General features: G+C 35.0%; 3 protein-coding genes across 9 annotated transcripts; 2 read left to right on the top strand and 1 right to left on the bottom strand.

Moving 5' to 3' along the window:
- Positions 1–8,575: 8,575 nt before the first annotated feature.
- LOC126586708 (uncharacterized) lies at positions 8,576–11,849 on the bottom strand. 6 transcript variants are annotated; one of them, XR_007610882.1, is made up of 8 exons: positions 11,650–11,842; positions 11,458–11,558; positions 11,238–11,320; positions 10,987–11,037; positions 10,665–10,742; positions 9,822–9,978; positions 9,145–9,259; positions 8,576–8,789 (listed from the first exon to the last, which is right to left on the bottom strand). XR_007610882.1 is itself a non-coding variant. In XM_050251647.1 (7 exons), exons 3-7 carry the CDS (start codon positions 11,033–11,035, stop codon positions 8,780–8,782), a joined length of 402 nt encoding a protein of 133 aa, XP_050107604.1. In that variant the 5' UTR covers positions 11,036–11,037; positions 11,238–11,320; positions 11,650–11,849; the 3' UTR covers positions 8,576–8,779. The 6 variants fall into 6 exon arrangements, 2 of the variants coding, with proteins under 2 accessions (XP_050107604.1, XP_050107612.1); XR_007610886.1 differs by lacking the exon at positions 10,665–10,742 and having other exon boundaries at positions 11,650–11,844; XM_050251647.1 differs by lacking the exon at positions 11,458–11,558 and having other exon boundaries at positions 10,665–10,735; positions 11,650–11,849.
- A 3,696-nt stretch (positions 11,850–15,545) lies between these two features.
- LOC126612023 (uncharacterized) lies at positions 15,546–16,845 on the top strand. 2 transcript variants are annotated; one of them, XM_050280328.1, is made up of 4 exons: positions 15,546–15,618; positions 16,197–16,306; positions 16,398–16,509; positions 16,595–16,845. In XM_050280328.1, exons 2-4 carry the CDS (start codon positions 16,216–16,218, stop codon positions 16,692–16,694), a joined length of 303 nt encoding a protein of 100 aa, XP_050136285.1. In that variant the 5' UTR covers positions 15,546–15,618; positions 16,197–16,215; the 3' UTR covers positions 16,695–16,845. The 2 variants fall into 2 exon arrangements, with proteins under 2 accessions (XP_050136285.1, XP_050136277.1); XM_050280320.1 differs by having other exon boundaries at positions 15,546–15,614.
- Positions 16,846–19,251: 2,406 nt separating this feature from the next.
- Positions 19,252–19,803, top strand: LOC126602021 (uncharacterized). The gene has a single exon (XM_050268838.1). The coding sequence runs from the start codon at positions 19,252–19,254 to the stop codon at positions 19,801–19,803; it is 552 nt and encodes a 183-aa protein (XP_050124795.1).
- Positions 19,804–24,564: the final 4,761 nt, after the last annotated feature.

A 24,564-nucleotide genomic window follows, 5' to 3' on the forward strand; every position in this document is an offset into this window, starting at 1 on the left:
GTAAAGAATAAATACCTTAGACAGGATGAATTTCTTCATTGTGCGATAAAGCAAAATCTCTCGTTGGCTTGGAAGGGGATTTTTTGAAGTAGAGATGTGATCCAAAAAGGCATGAGATGGGTTGTGAGTAACGGTCAATACATGTTTTTGGACCCATCATTGGGGTTTTCCAGTACTTTGGATTGGAGTTTGAAGGTTAGTCATTTTATCGAAAATAATTGTTGAAAATCATTATAAACTTAATTAAATGTAAAATGTGGACATAGTTATAATAAAATTTGTAATGTGACGATCCCTTATCGCAATGTGAAGGATAGATTAGTGTGGGGAGCTTCCCTAATGGTGAGTTATCGATTAAAACAGCACTTGGTTGCAGCAAAATGAAAGAGGGCAATATTTAATCAGAAAGAGTTTGTAGAGAAAAGTTAACCTTCTCTCAGAAGGTTAAAGTGTTTTCTTGGTTACTGCTTTATGGACGTCTTCACACAAGGAAAAGAATGAGTAGATTTGTGAAGGATATTCCAACAATTTGTACCATGTGTAACAGAGTCAGTTGATGAACACCAAAATTACTTATTTCTTAAATACCAGTATGCTTCCCTTGTTTGGAATTTGTTTCCTGGTATCTCCACAAATATAACTAGTAACAATTTATCGGATATGCTTGATTGGTTGGACAATCTGCCTTATTCTGATAAAAATGAGCTAAGTGACCTTAGTATAGTTCTTACAAGAAAATATGCCCACGCTTCGCTACGGGGATTGAATGTATTAGTCGAAACATGCATGAATAGTTTATACACAAAGTAACTAAAATGATGGTACAATACTGAAGAACCAATGAAGTGATGCTTTGCTTGCTATATATGGATATGCATGCCATAAGAAAAGGATTGAATGTATTAGTCATGACATGTATGAATAATTTCCACACAAAATAAGACTATAGCACCTAAGAACCAATGAAGTGAAATTTTGCCTGCTATATATGGACATGCATGCTATAAGAAAGCATTCACTTGTAGATCGTATTGTGCCATCAGTATTATAATCATAGTTTTAGCTATATGGGGAAAAACACTGAAAAGACAAAGCAGAAAAGTAGAAGATATAATATTTGAGCATCTTGCAGGAATAGCAAGTTTCTCAAAAACTTGCTAATAGTCTTACAAATTGAATCATTTAACTTTACATTGTGTGACCCAAGATAAAGAAAAAAGTGTATAGAAAAAAGTGTAGAGTTCGTGTTGAACAAAAATTGTACATAATATGTAAACAAATAATTCACTTGACACAATTTCACCCTTGTTCATTTTTTGAAGAGGGTTTTATTAGCTTGAGTTCGACCCATTCTAGGCTACGCGTCTATTAATTACAACCTTTCTTTTGGGAAAGGAATACCCTTTGATTCTAATATGAATAAATCGTAACTTGAGGATTTGGGTGTTTATTTGATTTTGTGACTGCATCTAGGTAGAGCCCTAGATTGCCTACGTACCCTCGTTGAGGAATCAAGTCACTCCTAGTTCCTTATGTGTTTTGTTGGGGTTTGATGCCTTGTGCAATTTCAGCTCGTGCAGGCAAGGAGCAACTGATGCCTTGTGCAGTTTTTAGCTCATGCAGGTGAGGACTTTAAACCGTTGGAGCGATTGATGCCTTGTGCAGTTTTAGCTCGTGCGGGCAAGGACTTTGAGCCATTGGAGCCATTAATGCCTTGTGTAGTTTTAGCTCATGCTGGCGAGGAGCAAGGACGTGGCTTCATGCCATTTGAGTCTTGTTACGGCTTTGTGCCCTTTCATACTTGATAAAGCTTCATGCCATTTGATACTTGATACGGCTTCGTGCCATTTGAGTCTTGTCACTGCTTCATGCCCTTTGTAATTTGAACTAGCTTTATGCCATTTGAAGCGGCTTCGTGCCATTTGAGGCTTTTCTTCAGCTTCGTTGCATGAGCAACATATATTAATTGTAAATCTAGGAATTTGTGCTTCCAAACTTCTTTTTACCCATCATAGAATTTTTAATTACTTGGTCAAACTAGCAGAAGTGAATTTAGTTTATATAAACCAGGGATTCGTCTTGATTTCTTGGTTGCGTCTAAAATTTGATATCAGACTGCCTACGTATCCTTAACGGAATCAAACATGCGTAGTTCGTAAAATTTGTTTATATTTGATTTGGATTTGTGTTAAGACTTTGGCTAAATGAAAAGCCAATTGGATTTATTTTAAAACCCACATATGACCTTAATCATCGCCTAATAGGCTTTGTGAAATAGGGGTTTTATCTTTGTCTTTTCCTTAAGTAGCTTTGAGGATATAAAATGAGACTCCCAGCCCCACGTGAGATGCACCAAAACTTTTCCTTATGTGGCTGAACTTTGAATACAAAGTGGGACTTCCAAAAAGGATAAAACCACCCCCCTTTTATATTTTTCTTCCTTTGAACTTTCTACTCTTTTGACATAGGGTTTTTTTTAACCCTTTGTTTCTTTTCAATCTGACAACAAGTTTTACTATCTTCTGCCTTTTTTTATGTGACTCTTCCAAGCCTAATATCTTCTCTTCTTTTCCACATAAGCAAGTTCCCACGTGAGGTGCAGCTTTATTCATTCCCCCTCTTGCAAAATAGCTTCAGAAGTCCTCCTTTTCAAATTCCGGTTGTCCTCCTCCAAAAGCAAAAGGCAGTTCCGCAATACTCGGGCTCCTAATGATTTCTTAATGTTTTGAAATTCCTTCTTGGGTTTGTGCCGATGAATTCCAAAATGAATATGGGTAAGATTGGTGAAGTTTGAACTCTTTTGAATTGCTCCAATTTATCCTATTTTCCTCCTAAATTGCAGAGGCTTCTTATGCAAGTCACGAGTATTTTCCTTTCTGCTGCCTCGGCTCTTCACCACCTTGCTTGTGCTCTTTTTGTGGCTTGAATTCAGAGCAAAAGAGGAAAAAGATAATTAGCAGGTGACCCTGTTTTCATTTTTCTGTGTTTTGAAATTGATTCGGAGTGGGTTTGAAGCTTTGAACCGCGACTGATTGGTTTAATCAATTCATGCTGAAGTAACAGAATCTCTTCGATTGCTTGTTGGACAAACTATTTTGCAGTACTTTGAAAAACAAGTGTCGATTCATGGCTCCAAAGGTGGGCATTTGCACTTTTAAATTTGTAGTAATGCATCCCTCGTATCTGCTGCATTTTGAATGAGTTTTGATGTATTAGAGTGTAATTACTCTCTGGCATTTCTGTTTCCTCAGGGGAAATTATTTGCCTGGTCTTGACAATGGGAATTTGGACACCCCTTTTGTGTTCCCATTCATGTTTTGTTGTCTTCAATACTTGCCATTCTTTTCTCATTAACACTTGTATAAAGTGATGCTTTTCCAAAATCTTTTGTAGTCTTGATTTGTCTTCTAGTTCTTTGGGTGTTAATGTAAAGGCTGCCATGTGAGTGAGTTTCCTGATTAATTTGGAAGTTTGACAGTAAGCTTTTCCTTTTCTCTAGAACTTGAGACAGCTTGAACCCCTTTTTTTAATCCAACTTTTCCTTGGTATAGAAGCAAGTGAAATTTTTTTGACATAATGAAAATCTTTGTCCCATCTTCACGTGGCAAAGAAGGCATTGAACCTTCTTTTAGTTGTTATTTTAAAGATTGGGAAATTTTCCTTTCTTTCCTTGTCTTTATCAAAGCTGTATTGAGGACTTCTTTTGTCTTTGTTCATTTGTCAACATATGCACTTTTTCTTTGTTCCTGTGGCTGCTTTCTTTAACTTTGGCCTTTAAAATGATCCTTTATTTCTTTATCCAACATGATGACCACGTGAGTGGCTATCATTTTATCTAAAAAAAAACTTTTCTTCTTTCTCCTCTTCACGTGAATGACTTTCAGATGGCCTCTTGATTTTCCAATTCCTCATTTTCCTTGGACTCTTATCCCCAATAGGTGTTCATAGAATTTTTAGCCAAAGGCCTCCTCCATATCTTGTACCCGTGAGCCAAAAGGCTTCCTTGCTGTCTTTCATTACAGAAACTAAGCTTGGAATTTTGAAACTGCACCTTTACCAAACTGGCGGGGGGGGGGGGGGGGGGGGGGTATGGACCATTTAGATTTAGTTTGGAACTTCACATGGTCATTTAGACCACCCCGAAAAAATTCATGGGATTTTGGCAACGACGGGGAGCGGAGCTCTTGTGCTTTTTTTTGTTCTTTTCAGATTTAGGTGGAAAGACAACATGTGGCTGCTGCTATCATTTTTGGACTGCTTTGTGTTGTTGTTGCAGGTATAGAGGAACACAGGGCCACCCTTTAAGAAACCCTCCTTGTACATAAATCCTTTCTAGTGGCTTGTGGGCCATTTTCTTGTGTAAACTGAAGGTTACAGGTTCTTTTTTAACCGCATTTTTGTTTGCAACACAACATCCAAACAAGAGAAATAAGTAATTTTAAAAGGACTTGTTTCATACCTGGTGATGAATATTCTTCTTTGGATCTTGACTCGAAAGCACGAATGGTCGGACTCCTTGTTCTCTTTTATGGCAGCACTTCGTTGCTCTCTCAAAGTTTCTCTATTTTTCTGCAGAGTCTCCCCTCTCTTTTTTCTGTGTCTTCTCTTGCTGTAGCTGATGCCTATTTATAAGCATCCCAAGAAAGCTCTAGAATTTGTTACGTGGGGGAGATGGAGGCCATGACCTCCTATCACTTTCCCTTAACTTCTCCCACTAACTATGCAGTTTTTTCCATGCCTTGCAAAAAAATAGGAGACCCTATTTTGCACAGTTTCTTCCCCCTTTTGTGGGAAGAAATTCATTTTTTATTTTTTATTTTATTTATTTATGGATGTTAATTTGTATGTAAAGCCCATCCTCTTTTTTTTTTCTTTGGGGCTGGATTACATTTTTGTTTTGCCTTGTAATTTGACCCAATTTGTATAGACTCTATTTTTTTGTTATACATTTTTGTTGTTCAATAGTTCATTTACAAAACAAAGTGTCATCAAAGGAAAATGATTAAAACGTTGAAAATACAAAACTAGATTGGCAACCACATCTTTTAGGGGTAACTAAACGAATAATTTAGAATTATACAAACCCGATTCTAACTCATCTGGCTCCTCTCATCCTTAGCTCTGTATTTCAAGTGTTGAGTAGCCAAGTTTGTAGAAGTCGTCAAACAATCACCATCTAAAGATTGAGAATAACCTACATTCACATTGCACAAAATTATATAAAAAATGGGATAAATTAACATATTTAAATGAAACGAATCCAATGAAAATACAAAAGGAAAAGGATTTAAAGAAAAGTTACACTTTAAATATATCAAATTAGTTATTAATCAACCAGATAGTTAGTCTCAATGATCTCGCAATACCAAGGACATCATACAGAAATTCAAGTATACCCGGTTAACTCTCAACTCCTAAACTCCATCACTCTTCCCCCCCATTGTTTCTAATTCACCTCTCCTTCAAACTCTTCGACTACAAATTTCTATATAGCAAATTGAACTGTCCATTTCAAATCATATATCTATAGGCAAAAAAGCAAAAACTAAACTCTCGCCACATAAATTAACCGGTAACCAAACAAAGAAAAATTCTTGAAAACCAGAACAAATCCAATTGAACTTTCATGCTGAGTGATTGTAATTGGAAAAAAAATAATATATATTTAAGTGCCCAAAATTTGATCTTTACATCATATTCTGTTCTTCTAACACAAATAGTTTCTTGGCTGTTAGGTGATTTATGTGGTTTTCGATCAATAGTTGTACTTATATACCAAAAAAGTAAAATAGTTGAACACAAATGAAAGAAATTAATAAGAAATTTAAGTTAGAGTTGTTAAAATTCACTTTCATCTGTACAATTCAAACTTCCACACATTTATTCATACACTTCACCAGTTGTCAGACACTGCTAATTGCCAGGATAGCAAGATAATGAATTCCGTGAACGAAAAAAAAATGATATGCAACTTCAACTTACCATGCCAAAGAAGATCCATAAGAGTAGTAGCATCCTCCTCATTGCATGCATCAAAAGCATTACAACCGTAAATCCTGGAAATTATAAAAATTCATCCAGTCAAGAGACAATGTAATAGTTATGCGAAGGTGACTATGCAACCAATAATCTAAGATACTCCTCACAAATTTGTGATTCCATCATAATTTCACACAAAAAAAAATCAAATTTTGATTCAAACATCAAACAAAACAATCCCATCTGTTACAGATCGGACCAACCAAATAAAGAATCTATTAATATGATTTTCAACCTAACTATAAAAATGAGCTTTATAACAGCACAATCAGTATCATTTCAACCCAATTGTATGTCATAAATTCCATGGGTTATTTGATTTTGCAGATTAAAAAGAAGGGAGCTTTAATGAAAATGGTTTGGGCCAACAAATATTTAACCAAAAACCATCCCAAAATGTTATTTAACCAAAATGACTCAAAGTTTAATAAAATATCATCCAAAACTATTGTCCACGGGTCAAACTTACAAGCCCAACCCGCTACAAATCTACACTTCCGTAAATATCTCTAAATGATTCGATATTGTCTTGATTCTTCATCAATCTTAACCCAACACGAAACCACCATAATAACTCACTGTCTTCATATCAAATCAAATTCCCCCATTTTAAAAACAACCAAATCAAAGTTCAAATCAAAGTTGAAAAAGGAAGCATTCATCGAAACAAAATCGCCGAAACAAGTTCACAGAAGTTTAATGGCAGGAATCGGAAAAAAAGTGTTTGGAAAAAAAAAAACCAAAAAATAGCACTATTTTCGAAAATAAAAAATAAAAAATCAGATATAGTGTTTGTTTTGTCTGTGCACAAACAAACACTGTATCTGGAAAGAAAAGAACCAAAATCTAGAAACAGTGACTTAGATTCCAGAAACAGTAACTTAGATTTCAGAAACAGTGAATTAGATTCCAGAAACAGTTTATGTTTTAACCTTTGACTGTTTCTTTTCTTTCATGCATCAGTTGAAAAAGAAGAAGGTCTACAAAACAACAATGAACTCCATTAACGACGAAAATCTGGAACTCAACCTAAAAAAGTTAGAGGTAAAATCGACAAATCATAATTTATTATAGTTGGGCCATTTTTATTTGGATTTCTTTAATATGGGTCTTGTACTGATCATTAACAAAACTTATAACCTGGGTTTTTTTTATTAAAAACTGAAACTTTTCAATAGTTTTCCTTAAAAAAAATTGAAGAATACTGAAAATTACTAAACCCCATCACAACATACCATCAGTGAAGAATTAAATCCAAACGAAAACTGCTGTTTCTTCTAAAGCATATCGAAAAGTAAATTGCAGTTTCCTATCTCTCTGAGCATCTAAACAGAAACTGTAATTCAATATTCTGATTTCAATAACCCAAAAAAGTTTAAATTGCTTACCTTGAGTACAAAACTGTATTTTGTAGTTTTAACCGTGGTTCTTTTCTGTCAAATTTCAATCATTTAAGGAATTTCCTTAAGAAAATTACAAAACTTTCTAAGTGAACGAACAAAGAAAGAAGCAAAATTTCTATGAACGAATTGCATCCTAATCAAAATTAGCTAAATCGTTTTAAACACAAAATTAGCCAAAAGCGGTAAAGGATTACATCCTAATCAATACTTATCAATGATTGCACCTGCTTGCTTTACGTTCCAACCAAAATTTGCATTGAACAACAATAAAAAACAAAAGAAAACAGAGAGAATATCATATTGATTGATTATGCCAATATCAAAGCCAAACAATCAAGCAGTGAGAAAGTGAGAAAATATAAAGATAAAATCCAAAATTGGATTTAGAAATTTAAGTCCTCTTCTCTCTTCATGTGTTTGTAACTCTTCAGCCCTTTTTTTGTATTATTGTGCGGTGGATGAATGTGAGGAGGGGTTAAGGGTTGCAACCTTTGGAAAAAAAAAACCAATCAGTTGGAAATAAATCCAAACTGATGCAATTTTGCTTTGCAAAGGGAAAACTTTGTAGAACGTGGAGGTTACTTTTTTAACATATGAATTGCAACTTTTGCTTGCAAAGGGAAAATAAATCCGGAACAAAATTACAAAAATATCATAGAATGCTAACCTGCAGTCTTGACTTGAGTATGAAAAACCCTCTTATGTTGAATTGAGTGACAACATACAAAATATTTTAAAATAATGACGTGAAAAAGTATGATAAAAAAGACGAAAAATACAAACAAAAATACCACTCAAGCACCCAATGACATTGGGATTCTTCTCTTGAAATGAAATGGGTTGAGAGCCAATTGCTAACATGCACATCACATACTATAAAGAGTCAGATGACATATCTAGTGTTTTTAACAAATTCCAATTAAACTATTGGCACTCCAACTATAGTGTAGAAATTAAAATATGAATGAAACACACTACAAATTGTATCTTTTGTGCCTTTAAAATGCAATTCAAATCCGAAAGTAATAAAGATGGTAAACTGTAGTCATGGGCGGCTGCATCTATCGCTTGATAATCCACATTCTTCATTATAATGTTTGTAAGTATATATCAACAATAAAAAAAATAAAAAATTCAGGCCAGAACATATTCTTTACATTATATATAACAAACGTACATACGCATTCAGGACACTATTACATAGGAAGCTTAGAGAGATCCTAACCCTTCTTGGGTCACTTCCAAATATTTAAAATTGGGGAGAAGACAACTTAATATATGCACAACACAATTCACAAAGGCACGCGACGATATATGACGATATACAAAGAATCCAATCATTTTTCCCTGCATAAGAATAAAAGAGAAAGAAAACACTTGCATAAGAATGGTCCTTCAAAAATCCAATTCCAATGTAGTAGCAAAATAGTTACTCCTGATGCCAAACGCAATAAAAAGAGAAAGAGAAAACATTGACTTTCTAATTTATTCCTTTATATTTCTTGTCAATCGAAAATAAACAAAAGTTGTACATAAGTAGAAGGAAATTGAAGATTTTTCAAGCCAGGAAGACATTCACAAACCCAACTCAAACGCACCAAATCTGACATCAAGAATAAATTATATAAGTGACATATTGAAAGAAACTCAATAAAGATTAGAAAGAAACTCAATAAAGATTAGAAAGAAAAAGAGATTGCACCAGAGGAAGTGGGAAAGCGAAGAGAGACACAGGTGTAGATGTCGATGGTGAAAGCCACTGCCAAGGAAACCCAAGCTTACAGAAACCCTCTTCGATGTGACAGAACAACAACATGCTAGGCACCACGGAACACAGAAAACAAATACTTGGAGATTTGAGTACTATAAAATGGAACGAAACTTTAACCAAACAAAAGGAATAAGCAATAATTAAAATATTAGATACATTAGATGAAACAATTTAATAAAACTCCAGGAATTATTTGTTAAGACACATGAAATTCCCTATTTAAGATTCTAGATAGAATGGCAGAAAACGTAATCGTACTAAGGATTAAGAATTGAAGTTACTTTTGTGAACAAAATAATATTTATTTGCAAGGGGATTGATATCGTTTATATTTTTTTGCATCAATGTGTATAGGGCTTGTCACTTTATCATGAGGTACACTACAGTCTCCTTCGATTTTACATGTATATATTTTGTTGAGATAAATTCAAATAAGGATAACTTAGTATGAAAACACAATACGACATCTTTTAACATAAAAAATTAAAAGCAAAAACAAAAATGGCAAAGATAAAAATCAAAATCCAACTGAATAATCGAAGAAAACAAAAGATATATCCATCAAGAATTTCAAAAAAAAAAAATTAATTAAAAAGGGGGAATTATACCAAATCCTTGGACGAAGGCGCAAATATATGGCCCTGAAATCCCAGAAGTAGATGACTCCTTTGACCCAAAAAGCTCATAAGTGAAGAAAGAAGATGACGACCCAGTTAGAAGATGATATGTGCCTCTCAATTGCTTCCCACCAATCCGACTCTTCAACTTCAAATAGGGAAACAACATATCAATGTGGTTCAATCGAGTGAATCGCATTATTCTGGAAATGATAAAGTCATTCATGTAAGAAATATTCACATATTCCCTTCATACCCACAATGGACTTGTTTGCACAACGACAAATTATTTAAGCAATTGCATTGTCTCTCTTCTTAGAAAATATAAAAAGTTTCAAATTCATGCAAAGAGAGTACTTTAAATTTTTTTATATAACATGAACGTGGATAATATTATATGTACAATTTTCTCTGTTAAGTTCTTCGATTTAAAAATCTCAATTTCACAAATGATCCATATATACAAAAAAAAGTACTAGCCCAACATAGATTACACCAGAAGAAACTATAAAAAGGTATCTAGCATTACATCTTAGGTATATTTACAGAACACAGATTTGATGTGTCTCTAAGTAAATCTTTTAGGCTTGTCGATTGTCTAAAATATACTGGAAAATAATCAAAAGAAAACACTTTAGTTGGTTACTAAGGTCTGTTCAGCAATAAAGCTTAGTTCATGTGGAATTGGGGGGGGTGAAGGTTCAAAACCCTAATCATCCAAATAGAACCTATTATGTTAAAATGGTTATTGAATATGGTCAGCAGCGGTAATTGCAAAGAAACAATGATGTTAACTCTCATGTATACGTTCACCAATTAGATTCGATTGAATACCATTTTCTTGGGATGTAGAGCTCCGTGATGATTCCCTCCTCGTTTTGCATCTTGTCGATTAAGATTATAACCTAGAAACTAAAATCAAACAAATATAGAGACATTTACGAGAATATACACGAATCGGCAAGGATTTTAAAGAATCGGAATGTAATGAAGATAGGAAAACATGCTTATATGGCTAACATGATCAAGGAAATTGCAAAAAAAAAAAAAACAAATAGGGAAAATTCCAGAACATTTCCTAAAACTCCATGTTTTCAATTCAAATTCTTCTGGGCATACAAAATGAAGCTTATGGAATGAAGAGTAAGATTATTACCTTTGCCAGAACCAAAGTAGTTGCAAAAGTTTGAAAAACCACATGCCATTCCTAACAAAATCAAATCGACAAATGAAAGGAAACCCATTAAAACCACATTCTAATTCAACCAAAATTCAAACTTTACCTCAAATTAGATCAACAGAAAGAGAAATTGGGGAAAACCCAAATGCAACAGGATAGAAAAACAGGAGAGAGGGAGGGGGAGAGAGGGAGAGAGAGAGAGAGAGAGAGAGAGAGAGAGAGATTACAATGAGTGGGCGGGGAAAATTTGAAAGCTTCGGTGAACGCACAGCTCCCCTTCGACTCGTTGCATCAATAGGATTAGAAGATTCTGGAAATAAAAAAATTACTGAACGACCATAAGCTCAATTAAATAAAATTTTCAAAATTTCATAAAATATCCTGGAATGAATGCTCACAAAAGATGAATAATATATAAATATAAACATAAATAAATAAATAAAATACCTCAACAGAACAAATGGGCAATAGTTATAAGCTATTGCCCTGGAAATAGCTGACAAACCACAACCCCATGTCCATGATGTCGACACTAGCGATGTCATCACCTGAAAATCAAAATCAATACCAACATACTTAATCATGTGTTATGTTTTGTGAAAATTCAAATGAAAATGTATAAAAAAAACATAATTATACAGTAGCAACTCTTCATAGAATTTTTCCTCTATCTCCAGCACTTTTTGACCAAGATGTCTGCTTCCATATATTGAGCTCAATTCTTCAGAGCTTGATGAGAGACTAAACCTTTGATGTGGAGGCAGTCCAGCAACAGCTGCAGCAGCCTCAGCTTCCACGGGAACCTGTTCGAGAAGGTAAACAACACATGAATACATTTAGGAAGAAAATAAACGTTTTCATTCCCTACTTAACAGCGAATTAACTACGATTGCCATAAACGTTTTCATTCCCTACTTAACAGCGAATTAACTACGATTGCCAGATTAATAAGCATTGCTCTTAAAATGATACTTATTAAACTTAACCTGCTTCTTAATTAACACGAAACTGCAGATAATTACCCAAACCAAACTGTTATTCAGTATATAAAGCAAAGTACACACACTTGGAACAAACATTTCAAATTATATGATCTAATTACACAATCTCAACTCTCTTTTACTCTGAAACAATCGACTTTCACACAACTAAAAAGGCAAGGGAATCCCACTTTACTATAATTACTAATTATCAAAAGCAACTACAACCAAGAGGTACTTCTCCTCCTTTTTAAAAGTGGGTATATATATCCACTTGTCATGGGACAGGAATAAATAGTAACTAAGAAAATGTAAAGAAGAAAATGAATACATGCATACCTCAATTCTGATACTATAAGAAAATAATTGTACAAAACTTGGAAGCTTTCCAAAGAGATGCATAGGATAGTGTGTAAAAATGCTAAAATGGCAAGGTCCTGAATGCACCTTAAATTTTAAATCCTTCAATAAGATGTTATTTTTTATTTCATTCGCACTGGAAATTATAACCGATATTTCCAGGTTTCTCGACAATACACTCTGCGGAGAGAGGAACAGCTAAAGATTAGGCCAAAAGACAAATAACTTGAAAAAATTAGTCCAACCTGACACCAAATATTTGTTCACAAAACCACCCAGGAACATTTAGCTTTGCATCCATCCTTACTGCAGCAATTTCATGACGACTGGCATTGTCTTGGTACTGAAAATGAATTATTATAAACTCAAGCTTTGATAGTTAAATGTTAAGGATCAGTAATGATAATATTGACCCTTTTTAAATTTTATAATACCTTAGCTATAAACTGGGACACCTTGTGCTTAAACAGATCCGGTTCTGTAAACCAGACTTCTTGAAGAATTTAGCGGATCAGCAATAACATTAAATGAATGCATTAAAACCTTTATCCATTATCTGCCAAACCACTCGTTGAGCACCCAAGAAAAACAATGGTGATACTAATATAGAAGATAAGGATAAAAAAAAATTAGTGGGTAATGACACGCCCACTGTTCTAAAAATCGCCGCCTAGGTGGCTGACAACCATCCCGATTAATGCCTAGGCGTTTAAAAATTAAGAAATAGTACCTTAACTTGTTGAGGCGCCCGCCTAGCCCTTTCAGACCCGCCTAGGCACCTATCTAGGTTGCGACTCACTTAAACAGAAAACATATAACTTTCATTTTGCATTTTATTTTTTTCAATAAATTGTAAGAGACTTGTTGAATACTTAAATGAACACACATTATACACTTGTTCCCCATATTTTCATTATGTTCCAATACTTCATAATATATATATATATATGTCATTCTATTTTGTAATTTATGATACAATTATATATATTTTAAGTATAAATAGACATTTATTTACACAAAATATAATAGATTTACTTAAATCCACCTAATCCGCTAAGGCGGCGTCTCATTACAAGAAAAAGGCCCTTTAACGATACTTTATTTGCGACAGAACACACGACCATGGTAAATTCTCAATAATATAGCGCGCATGGTGTTTGGGATGAAACTTTTGCGACTGTAGTTTAAGTAACGTCGCAAATTATGTATTTGATACGATACCCTTCCAAAAAAATTCATTTAGCGCCTGATTTTTCATTTAGTGTGCCCCATTTTTAGAAGAAAGATATTTCACCGTTTTTAATCTTTAGGTAAAGTTAGTGGCTGCTTCTCAGATCTACAATCAAGTTGCCCCAAATCAAATCCCTCTCTCTCTCTCCGATTCGCAGTTTAGCGCCGATTTCCAGCGAAGCTATGTTCTGATCACTTGTCATATGCTCTCTCTGCGTTTGTTTCCCAAGAAAAGTTTTGATGAATGAAAAATCCGATTCCGTTTCTTGCGTTTTCTCACTAACCAAACAAAAATATCGCTCAGTGTTTTATAATTACGGAATGGTCTTTGAGTTCTCTTTGTAAATGAAGTTTTGATTTCTCTTTTTGGTGCCAATGCGTCTTATTATGATTTACTATGTGAAGGAGTTTTTAGAAGATGGGGTTTTATATACCCACTGATGTGAAGGTGAAGCAGATGAAGAGGGCGAAGTCAGACTGCATGACGGTGCAGAAGAAGTTTAGCAAGGATAGGGATCCGGTGGTGATTGCTTATGAGGTTAGGGAGAAACCCTTGGCGTTGAAGGCGGAGGATTGGGACTGGGTTGTGGTGGTGTTTGTGGTGAAGATTTCTCCGGAGAGGGATCCTCGGACCTCTACACATCTCCCCAAGGGATTGGCACTTTGGATGTGTAGTCGAGCTCTTACTTGCTGATGTGCTACAAGAAGAGGACAAAGTTAGTTCTAAAAGGTGTCTTTGTGGGGCCTTAGGTGTAGGCCTTAAGGCTCGCAATCAAAACTAACTGAGTGTTAGGCGTGCCACTGCTATCTCAATATAGCAGATGTAGAACAAGTGTGTTTAGTCGATTACCTGCGCCCCAAGTTACTCGGACTTCTTGTTATCAAAGGATTGTCGTGGATGGGTTAAGTTCACATTAAGTTCTTTTTCTTGCCTTGTAAACAAGGACTTTTAGTTCATAGTCTTGTATGTTCGAATGAAGGGAGTCCATATCCCCTTTAAGTCATTTGTTTGGTCCTAGATTGCTTTTAATGGAGACATATTCATTTAAACTAACCAGATCCATATACAAATAAGACTCTTAAAGTAGGAAAGCAGGTGGATATGACTTGAATACAGACTGGAGAATGCATTAAATAATAGATCTATTAACTTAGAAAGCAAACAAAGAGCTTCGGGCAAGATTTCACCTTGTTTGGCAAGGTTGAACTTCTTGCAGCCACTTCTCTTTGAGATTACAGGGTTTATATGCTAAAAAAAGGGATGGATGGTAAACAAGTTTACACAAAGAAATTGATACTACACCACTAAGGGAGATAGCAGAGCTTTAAACTGGACAAGAGATAGCTTGTCGCTAAAAAGATATGAGATCTGGGCTGATTATAGCTTTTGGATGCAAATCTGGCTTGAGAACAGAGTTTGTATGTTTGTTTGTTTAATTGGTTGAGTGTCCTTGTCTCTGGGGCCTCTTCTTCCTTTTATAGACCAATTAGTCCGACTGCTGTGACTTTGCTCTTGCCCGAAAGCATGTGAAAGGTAGTGAGTCATCAATATTTTACTTGGAATGCCACTAAAAAGTGTTCTTTGGCTGGAAGAAGGTTAGTCTCTATCACTTGTCACTTCAATGGTAAGTAAGTGGCTTTTATCTTGGCTGAGAAACCTCCGCTTTGCTCTTGGGCTTAATGTTGGGCTTCGGGCAAGTCTCCTTTAATTCGGCACCCTTGGGCTTTTCTTCATCTAAGTACAATGTTCAAATATTAACCCAAACAGGTGGTTTTCGTCTTGTTGAGATTTTCAATAAGAGTAAGTGGAAACTTTCAGTTCTAAGGTTTTAATTGCATTGAGAAATTGTTATCCTAGTCATTGAGATTGTAGCTTCCTGAATTTGTTTTATGTGACTTTTGAAAGCGCATTATAGCTGATATGGATTGTGTTGTTTGTGTATGTTGTCTTGTGATGCAGTTATGGCGATTCGAAGATGATAGTGTGGAGTCAGAGCAAAGATTGTGAACCCGTGGAATGTGAAGATCATCTCGGTTGGTTGGTAGAATTTATTTGATTTAATGTGTTACCAGTAAAAGTTCCACTAAGTTATGCTCGTAGGAAAAATCAAATTAATTGTCTTAATGTGATAAAATGGTTCCCTTTCATTTATGCTTGTAGGAAAATCAGAATGATTCAGCTTTCAAGGTCAATGGTTTGTTAGACCCCTGGAACCATTATGCCCACAAGTAGTTAATTAGTTACCCCTTCCTTTGTGCTTTAATTATCTTGATTTGTATCGCTACAATGAAATAAGAATGCTGTTATTTATCTGTAAGAATTTCACTGCATCGAATACGTATATTTACCAAAATAAAAAGTACATGGGAGGGGAGATTGCTCGTGAATTTCTACGATTGGTTCTGATTGTATAATGGTTTGCACAAATTGGTGACCTATGTTGTGAAGCCTACGTACCAAATAATTTTCACACACCGTATCATTATTTAAGATTTGCATAGAAAAAGGAGGACACACTTGTTCTTGCAAAGGGAAACTCGTTTTTGTTAATAGCTTGTCTTATATGGAAGTGTTCTCTCATGGTTTTGTCTCTTATCTTGTGATTCTAACTGCAGATTCCTTGTCCGCAATGATATGCCTCTCAGAGTGCTTCCCAAGTTTATTGGGGTTCAACTTGTTAACTTTCATATTCCATTGTATCTCAAGAACACTGCACCTCCCATTGGTAAGCAGAGCTGCAGTTTTTTCTTTTTGTTATTCCCAAATTATTTGCCTACCTTGTGTTTGTAATAACTTCAATTCTTGCACTGTCGCAGAGGCTTTGATGTCTGAATTTGTTGCGGAGAATAAGGGTGACGATGGAGATCTTCACACAACCTATACTGGCAAAGGGAAAGGAGACGACTCTGAATCATTAATGTGTTACCAGTAAGAGTTTGATTGAATTAGATACTTTTAATTCCCAGTCAATAGGTGGACATACCTCTATTTTATTTTGAGCCTTTATGCAAAGGACTAAGAGTAGAGCTGCTGCAAGGAGTGACATAATTACTCGCAGGGTCAAGGGGAGGAAGTTAGTTGTCGAACTAACAAGCCAATTTGGAGTGACATAATTCCTATAGGATTATAGATGGTATAAATGTTTTAGATAATGTATATATGTTTAAATACTAGAAGTGAAATACATTCTTCATTCTCAAAGAAACCAAATAAATGTTTTTGGATTTGTGAATAATGAATAGTATCAGTGAGGTTGGATTGTTATTTTAGTTTGGAACCTATAGTAAATTTCAAATGAAATAATTTTGGTGAAGCTATTAAAAATAATGTCGTTGTGGCGTCCCATTTGATGCCCTTTGTTTTTTAAACCTGAGACCACTTATTTGCAACGCGTAACCCACTGTCGCAAACCCGTAGTAAATAGTATTTGTGATGCACTCAAAGCATCACATATAATGGACCAAACATTTACGACACCACTTTGTTGTGACGCATTATTGACCATCGCAAGGCCGTCGTTAAAGGGCTATTGCAACGCGTTTTAAGTGTCCCATAAGACCCATTTTTTTGTAGTGGGCCCCACCTAGGCTCTAAGCCTCAACCCGCCGCCCGACTAGCACCTAACATCTTTTATAACCTTGGACACGCCAATTACATGCCTAGACACCTCCCGCAGTGCGAAAGCAAGTAAAAGTGAAACTATAATATAAGTTTCTTTGTGAAAAGAACTTGTATAAAGAAAGGTAATCACTTCAAAACTTGTTTCCATTGATAAACATCAACGTTAATTTTGCATGAGACATATCTATTTAGAATGACACCAAGAGATTTACTCCATACGATTTACAGCCAAACATATAGCATAAGATAAAGAAAACATCTGTGTTTCTCATTCTGACTTGGCCAAATGGCCTAAACTATGAGAAATTATCAAAGTTTTTCTTCTCTATAAAAAAAATTTAAATTTAAATTAAAAAAAAAAAAGCGCCACCCAGACCTTCTAGTTAATTAATATGATAAATGATAGATTATGACCCAAAATAAAAAGAAAGAGAAAAGATAATATAATAAATTATAAACAGTTGGATAGTTGTTTTTAAGAAATTATAAACTGTTGGGTAGTTGTTTTCTATGAATCTTCTATGAATTTTCATTCAGATGTATCTTTCTTGATTCTATGGTTCTGGTCTCCTCTCCTCTTTAAGGCCCTACATAGAATTCTTTGCGCAAATTAAGCAAGCTGCTTTCTGAAATAAAAAATTAACGGAAAAAATGCTAGTAGATCACATAATCATTCAATAAGATAAATTCATTAATTGACATAACATATATACATCATTTATCACATCAAATAATGAACGAATGTGATTAAAAAACGCAATCATCCTAGAATTACTCGTCCAAAGAAAAGACAAGAAAACATTTATCTTATAGATTTTCCGAGTAATTTTGGGTCATGGTTTTCCGCGGATTCAAATTTTATTGTTTAACCAATAAAAAGAAAATTCTAAATATACTTCTCATAGAGCTGTATGTGTTTGGCCTGCAGCAAGCCTAGCTTAATTGCATAAAAATTAAGGAACTTTAACGAAAAGCTCAAGGTACTGTTTACTTTAACGAAAAACCACATTTTTACATTAAAAAGTTAATCATTGTATTATTCACTTTACCTTTTATTTTGTCCTTATCGTTGAAAATCAAAGTTTTCAAACACTTTTTATTAGTTTTCCTTAAAATTAAATGTTATGCTGCAAGAGCTAGAGTCGCTTGATTTTGTTTACGATTCATGCTTCCAAAGCCCCACATACCCTTCAAATAACAGGAGTAAATAATAAAACTGCGACTCCCGAGAGTAAATCTTATATACCAATTAATATAAACAAAGACCTTAGCTAAACCGATTAGGTATACTCCTAAGTAATCCATAATTATTTATGAAATAAATAATGATATCTTTGCTCCAAATTTCTACTCTTTTACATTGCATGTCGTGGACGGGGGACCACTCTTGATCATCCATCTTCTTTTATATACCACCAAACACCCAACGGAGAGCATTGCTTTATCTGAATATTCTACCATCATAATTTATTTAGTTATATTATTCTTAGAATACTTTTCTTAATTTGCTTCTTGAAAAGCAAGCAAGCTGGGAAATTTCTCAGTAATATAATATATCTTAGCGTTATTGACAAATTAACGCCTAGTTTTATATTGAGAAGAAATCTTCTTCAGATCTCTTCCATCAAGATCATCGGATCAAATAATCTGGGCTTTTCAAATTTTATCCAACTGTCCACCTGTTTTGATTCCTTAAAAGCTGTAATAATTTTTTGCCATTGAATGAAATTTGAAAAACCCGGATCACTTGATCCGGTGGTCTTAGTGAAAGAGATGCGGAAAAGTTCTCTTCTCTTTTATATTTACAGAATGCCATGTGGACATGCATAACATATTCATAGACTTTCTAGACAGTAATCAATATCAGTACGTAATGCACTGTAACTTCCAGATGTAGACTTTTGGCATGGTTTCTTAGAAAACTTCTTCACCGTTATTTAACGGTATCCTCCTCAACAGGGTTATAAAAAGAACCAGAAATAATACTTTTCTACAAGAAAATTTAGAGCGAACAAAGAACACCATTAATCTTGGTTATAGAAGAGCAATATGAAGGCAGTTTCAGCACCAGCACTATTTGTTTTCTTTCTCTTGTGTCTAGCAATCCCTCTTATCCTTTTCATTTCCTTCTCGTTGTCTCTCTCGGTTTCACAACACCACAACTTTCTTCTTTCCACCTACGAATTCATCGTGGTGGCAAAATCGAATCGTGTGGCCGTGTTCTTCATGTTTAATGTCATCTTTATCACAATTGTGTTCGGGAGTTTCAGGCCATCCAAAGAAGAGTTTGAACGGTATGAAGTGAAAAATGATACAAAAGAAGAAGAAAGAAAGGTTGAAGATTATTATTGTGACTATAGTAGTGATTATGAGGAGGGCAGTGAGTATTATGGTTCCGATGGTTATGATGAAGACGAAGATGATGATGGTAGTTATGATGATGATATTGATAGTGAAGACTTTTTTGGTGAAGAAAAAGATAGTGACTTAGAGAGGAGAACCGAGGATTTCATAGCCAAAGTCACAACGAAATGGAGAGAGGAGTTGCGTTATGATATGTTCATGGCTTCAATAGAGTCACAATCATCCGTCTCTGGCTAGCTCTGGTATATATTTCTTCAGTGCTAGTTCAATGTGAAAAACTTTCATTTTGTTGTAATTGGGGTTTTTACTCTTTCAATTTTCTCCCCTTCATCAAATTTTTAGTGTTAGATGATGAAGTTGGGGTTGATTAGTCTCTTCAAAGTTCTGTTTTTTAAAGGACACTGTTGGGACTTAAATATGGTGATGTAATATGTGATATGAATGTAAACATAGTTGCTGTGTAATATTATAATGTTTTTTTATCAAGGAAAAGAATTTTATTAGATTCGAATTGAAATGTTTACATCAGAAGCTAAAGTGTTAAACAATCATTCTAGCTCAAAATAGTCCCATCCATAAGAGTCTCTCTCCCGTAAGACGAAAGCGGCCACTAGATGTGCTGCCGAATTACAAATTCGAGGAGCAAAAATGACATCCACTGCCCTCAGCCACTGCTTGACATATTTATTGAATACCAAGAAGGAGTGCTTCAATTGCAACATTTGGTTGAGCCTTGCCGTTAATCATATCCACAAGTTCTTTAGAATTTGATTCAATCTGAACCTCATCAAACCCCATATCAATACAAGCCAACAATAAATTGTTAGACCATCCAAGTTTTCTTTCTTTATTTTGGAATATAAAGATATATTGAGAAAAAAATTCTAATACAGCTGCTCATATTTTGTTCAATATATATTGGGAAATGGATTCTCTCCTAAGTATCAACTCAGGATCCTACCAACCCGCACACAAGGATCCGAATCCATTTCCTATTGAGCTGTGAACGTCACAATTGCTCCTAATTAATCAAGTCATCATGTCATCAAGGTGTCAGCAGATCATGATCTCAGCATCAATTAACTGGGAGAAAAAAGAAGACGAGTACCGTTAAATGTCCAAAGTCCTAAACCAAGGCATTTACTTTATTTATAATTATTATTTTAATAAAAATTTAATTAATAATGAATCAAATCTTTGAAGTCTTGAAATAATCAGCATTAAGGATATGATTTGGCACCTTATACATAGTTCATGTAGGAAGATACGCAGGAAATGCCATTTTCTCTCCTATTGTATGTGATTGTCATAAAATAAAATATATAAGGGAACTTTAACGAAAAGCTTCTGGTACTGTTCACTTTAACGAAAAATCACACTTTTACACTAAAAAGTCAATCCTGGTACTATTCACTTTACTCTTTATTTTGACCATATCGTTAAAACTCAAAGTTTTCAAGTCATTTTCATTAGTTTTCCTAATATATAAAGACAAAAACACCCTTAAAACAAAAAAATCTACAACCAAATGTAAATAGAAGACAAGAGTTCTTTGACCAAAAAAATAAATAAATAGAAGATAAGAGTTAGCAAGGGTTTTACAGTAAACAAATTATAAAACAGCGACTATCAAAATCAGAATAAAAATCGAACGTGAAGAACCCATTGTAGAGGAAAAGAAACCACCTGTACTCTACGTTCTGCAGGTAACTGTAAAACTACTAGCCACCCTCATCTTACATAATTGAAAAATTAGTGCATGGTTTTTCATTCCACACCATGGATACAAGTGAATCACAACAAAATCTAAACGGACGGTGAAGACGAGGCAGGGTCATGCATGGGTCTTCTGTCACCATTTTCAGAGGTATATTACTCTCTTTCGTCACCATTTTCAGAGGTATATTACTCTCCTTCTTTTCTCCCTCTCACACTTACACTTTCTGATATATTTTCCTCCTATTAAAATTGGTGCCTTTTTCACCTTTCATTGAATACTTTATGATGATGTTTCATTGGTCATTTCTTAATTGCTTCAATTAAACTAGTATTAGTTATTTTGTGCTCGCGGGGTTTGTGCTAGGGGAGGCTGGATGAGGCGGAGCAGGTTGGGCTGTTTCGTGTGACTATGAGGCGATGGAGAGACTGGCCATGAGACGGGGGTTGTATAGTGTGAAAAAGGCACGAGAGAGAGAGAGAGAGAGAGAGAGAGAGAGAGAGAGAGAGAGAGAGAGAGAGTTAATGACTGTTTGGTAGAAATTAATCTATAAAAGAGTTAATGACTGCATTGATCGCATTTGAAAGGACCTTGAAGACAATTTGAGTACCAAACAGATAACTATGACCATGGTAAGTGATTTTTGTCATCGCTTCTATGTTCCATTTAATTGTGGATTACGCATTCTTCTTAAATATCTATAGTTTTGGCTCAGCATTCTACTTTGTTCCACCTTCTTTCTAGCCTAATGAGTAGCCTATTTGATTGTATTAACTCTTACATTGACATTTTTTATTTGTCATTGCTGATAATTTATATAACATGGTTTATCTTCCTAACATTGTCTCGATTATTCAAAGAGTAAATTCCTTGCTCTCTCTTTCTTTAATCTGGCAAGTGGGTTTTTCAATTTGATTCTCGACCCAAGAGAGAGAGTGTGTGTGTGTGTAGAAAGAGAAGGCAAAGATGGTTTGGCATTTGGGTGACGACGGTTTACTTGCGTATGGCTTAAACAAAATGCCCAAATGCTGATTATCATATTCTGCTTATTTAGCTTAGCTTTTATGTAGTTGAGTTGTTGCTTGAGTATGATTAGAGTAAGAAAAGTAGTAGTGCTACAGCGGAAGAAGAGGGAAGAGAAATAGTTGAATCATCTTTTTTTTGTTTTGGGTAACATAGTTTCATCGCTTTTGGTTTATCCTTATCTCCATGATTTTGTTATTAATTTAATTATAAATGTTCAATTTTGGTTCATGGTAATTACAGTGGATAGAATGGAAGGTTAAAAAAAAACTCTCTATGCCGCATGCCATGATATAAAAAAGGTCTTTGCCCGTGCAAGGTGCGTGCAGAAATGCTAGTATATATGTGTAAGGTAAATCGTCAAAATTGTCTCTGAGATTTGCATAACTCATTTCTTTGGTCCCTGAGATTCCAAATCAATAAAAGTGGTCCTTGAGATTGTCCACCATCCATCATTTTGGTCCTTCCGTTAAAAACTCCGTTAAGTGTCCCGGAGCTCTTCACCGGAAGTTTGGGCAATTTTCAAAGCTTCATAACTCAATCGTTTCTTAACCAAATTCGACCCATAATATATCAAAATGAAGATAGGAAAGTGTAGAATACGATTATACCTATTTCGAAGCCCAATGGTTGCCAGAGATTGCCGGAAAATAGCCTCAAAGTTGACTGGTCCGAGTGAAAACTTGAAAACTCGCCAGAAACTGGGTAAATTTTAAACGTTCATAACTTCTTAAATACTCAACTAAATGAAGTGATTCAAAAACAAAAATCATACTTCTCAATGAGACAAAGAGAATGGTACCTTTTTTTATGGCTACCTCGCCATGGTTTGGCCAAAAAACGATTCGAAAGTGGCTGTCTTGGTCTCAAGTCAGCCACTTTTGAGCCGTTTTTCCGGCCAAACCATGGAGAGTTAGCTGTCTAAAAATGTCCCATTCTCTTCATCTCATCGAGAAGTATGATTTTCATTTTTTAATCACTTGATTTTGTTAAGTATTGAAAAAGTTATGAACGTTTAAAGTTTACCCAAGTTCTGGCAAGTTTTCAAGTTTTCACTCGGACCAGTCAACTTTGAGGCTATTTTCCGGCAATCTCCGGCAACCATTGGGCTTCGAAATAGGTATAATCTTATTCTACACTTTCCTATCTTCATTTTGATATATTATGGGTTGAATTTGATTAAGAAACGATTGAGTTACGAAGCTTTGAAAATTGCCCAAACTTTCGGCCAAGAGCTCCAGAACACTTAACAAAGTTTTTAACGGAATGACCAAAATGATGGATGATGGACAATCTCAGGGACCACTTTTATCGATTTGGAATCTCAGGGACCAAAGTGATGAGTTATGCAAATCTCAGGGACCATTTTGGCGATTTACCTATATATGTATGTATATAAACATGGGTACATTCGTCAAAATTAACAAATAATTAGTTTACCAAAATATGGGTATATTCTTCAAAACCACACAAAAATAATAGATATTTGGCTTAATAACACTAGTAAATTTCTTTGATTAAACTTGACACGGATACATTCTCAAATCAAGAAAAAGAATGTACCCATATAAGTTTAAAAATGGATTAGAAGAAAAAATTGAATAGATTTTATATAAAAAAAAAAAGGGGGTAAATTTTACAACAACAAATTGGTATATTTAAGAAAGGAAAACTAATGAAATAGGCTTCAAATCTTTACATTTTAATCAAAAACCACCCACTAACTTTATTTTAATAATAAGGACAAAAGACTTAAAAAAAAAAAAAAAAAACTTGACAAACCCACTCTCTCTAGGAGCTGTTGCAGAAGCACGGCCCCAGGAACTGGTCGCTGATCAGCAAGTCAATTCCGGGTCGGTCCGGGAAGTCGTGCCGGCTGCAGTGGTGTAACCAGCTGTCACCGCAGGTGGAGCACTGCGTTTTCACTCCCGAGGAGGACGACACGATTATCTGGGCCCATGCCCGGTTCTGGAACAAGTGGGCCACCATCGCCCGCCTCCTCAACGGCCGGACATTTTCTCAATTTGGATAACGGAATGGAGCTCAATGCAAAAGGTTTTGAGCTTTATGGACAGAAGAAGTAGCTAGGTACTGAAAACCCTGATCATAAAATCTATGGAGGGTCTGTGGAGGGGGACGGAAGGAAGAAGAGGGGTGGTGGCATTGTCTTTTATTTTTATTAATTTTTTCTTTTTTTCAAGTTAGGGAAAATAATAATTTTGGTCAATGTACAGAGAGAGACTGAGAGAGAGAGAGGT

This window comes from Malus sylvestris, chromosome 2, assembly GCF_916048215.2.
Source record: "Malus sylvestris chromosome 2, drMalSylv7.2, whole genome shotgun sequence".
Taxonomy (NCBI): Eukaryota; Viridiplantae; Streptophyta; class Magnoliopsida; order Rosales; family Rosaceae; genus Malus; species Malus sylvestris.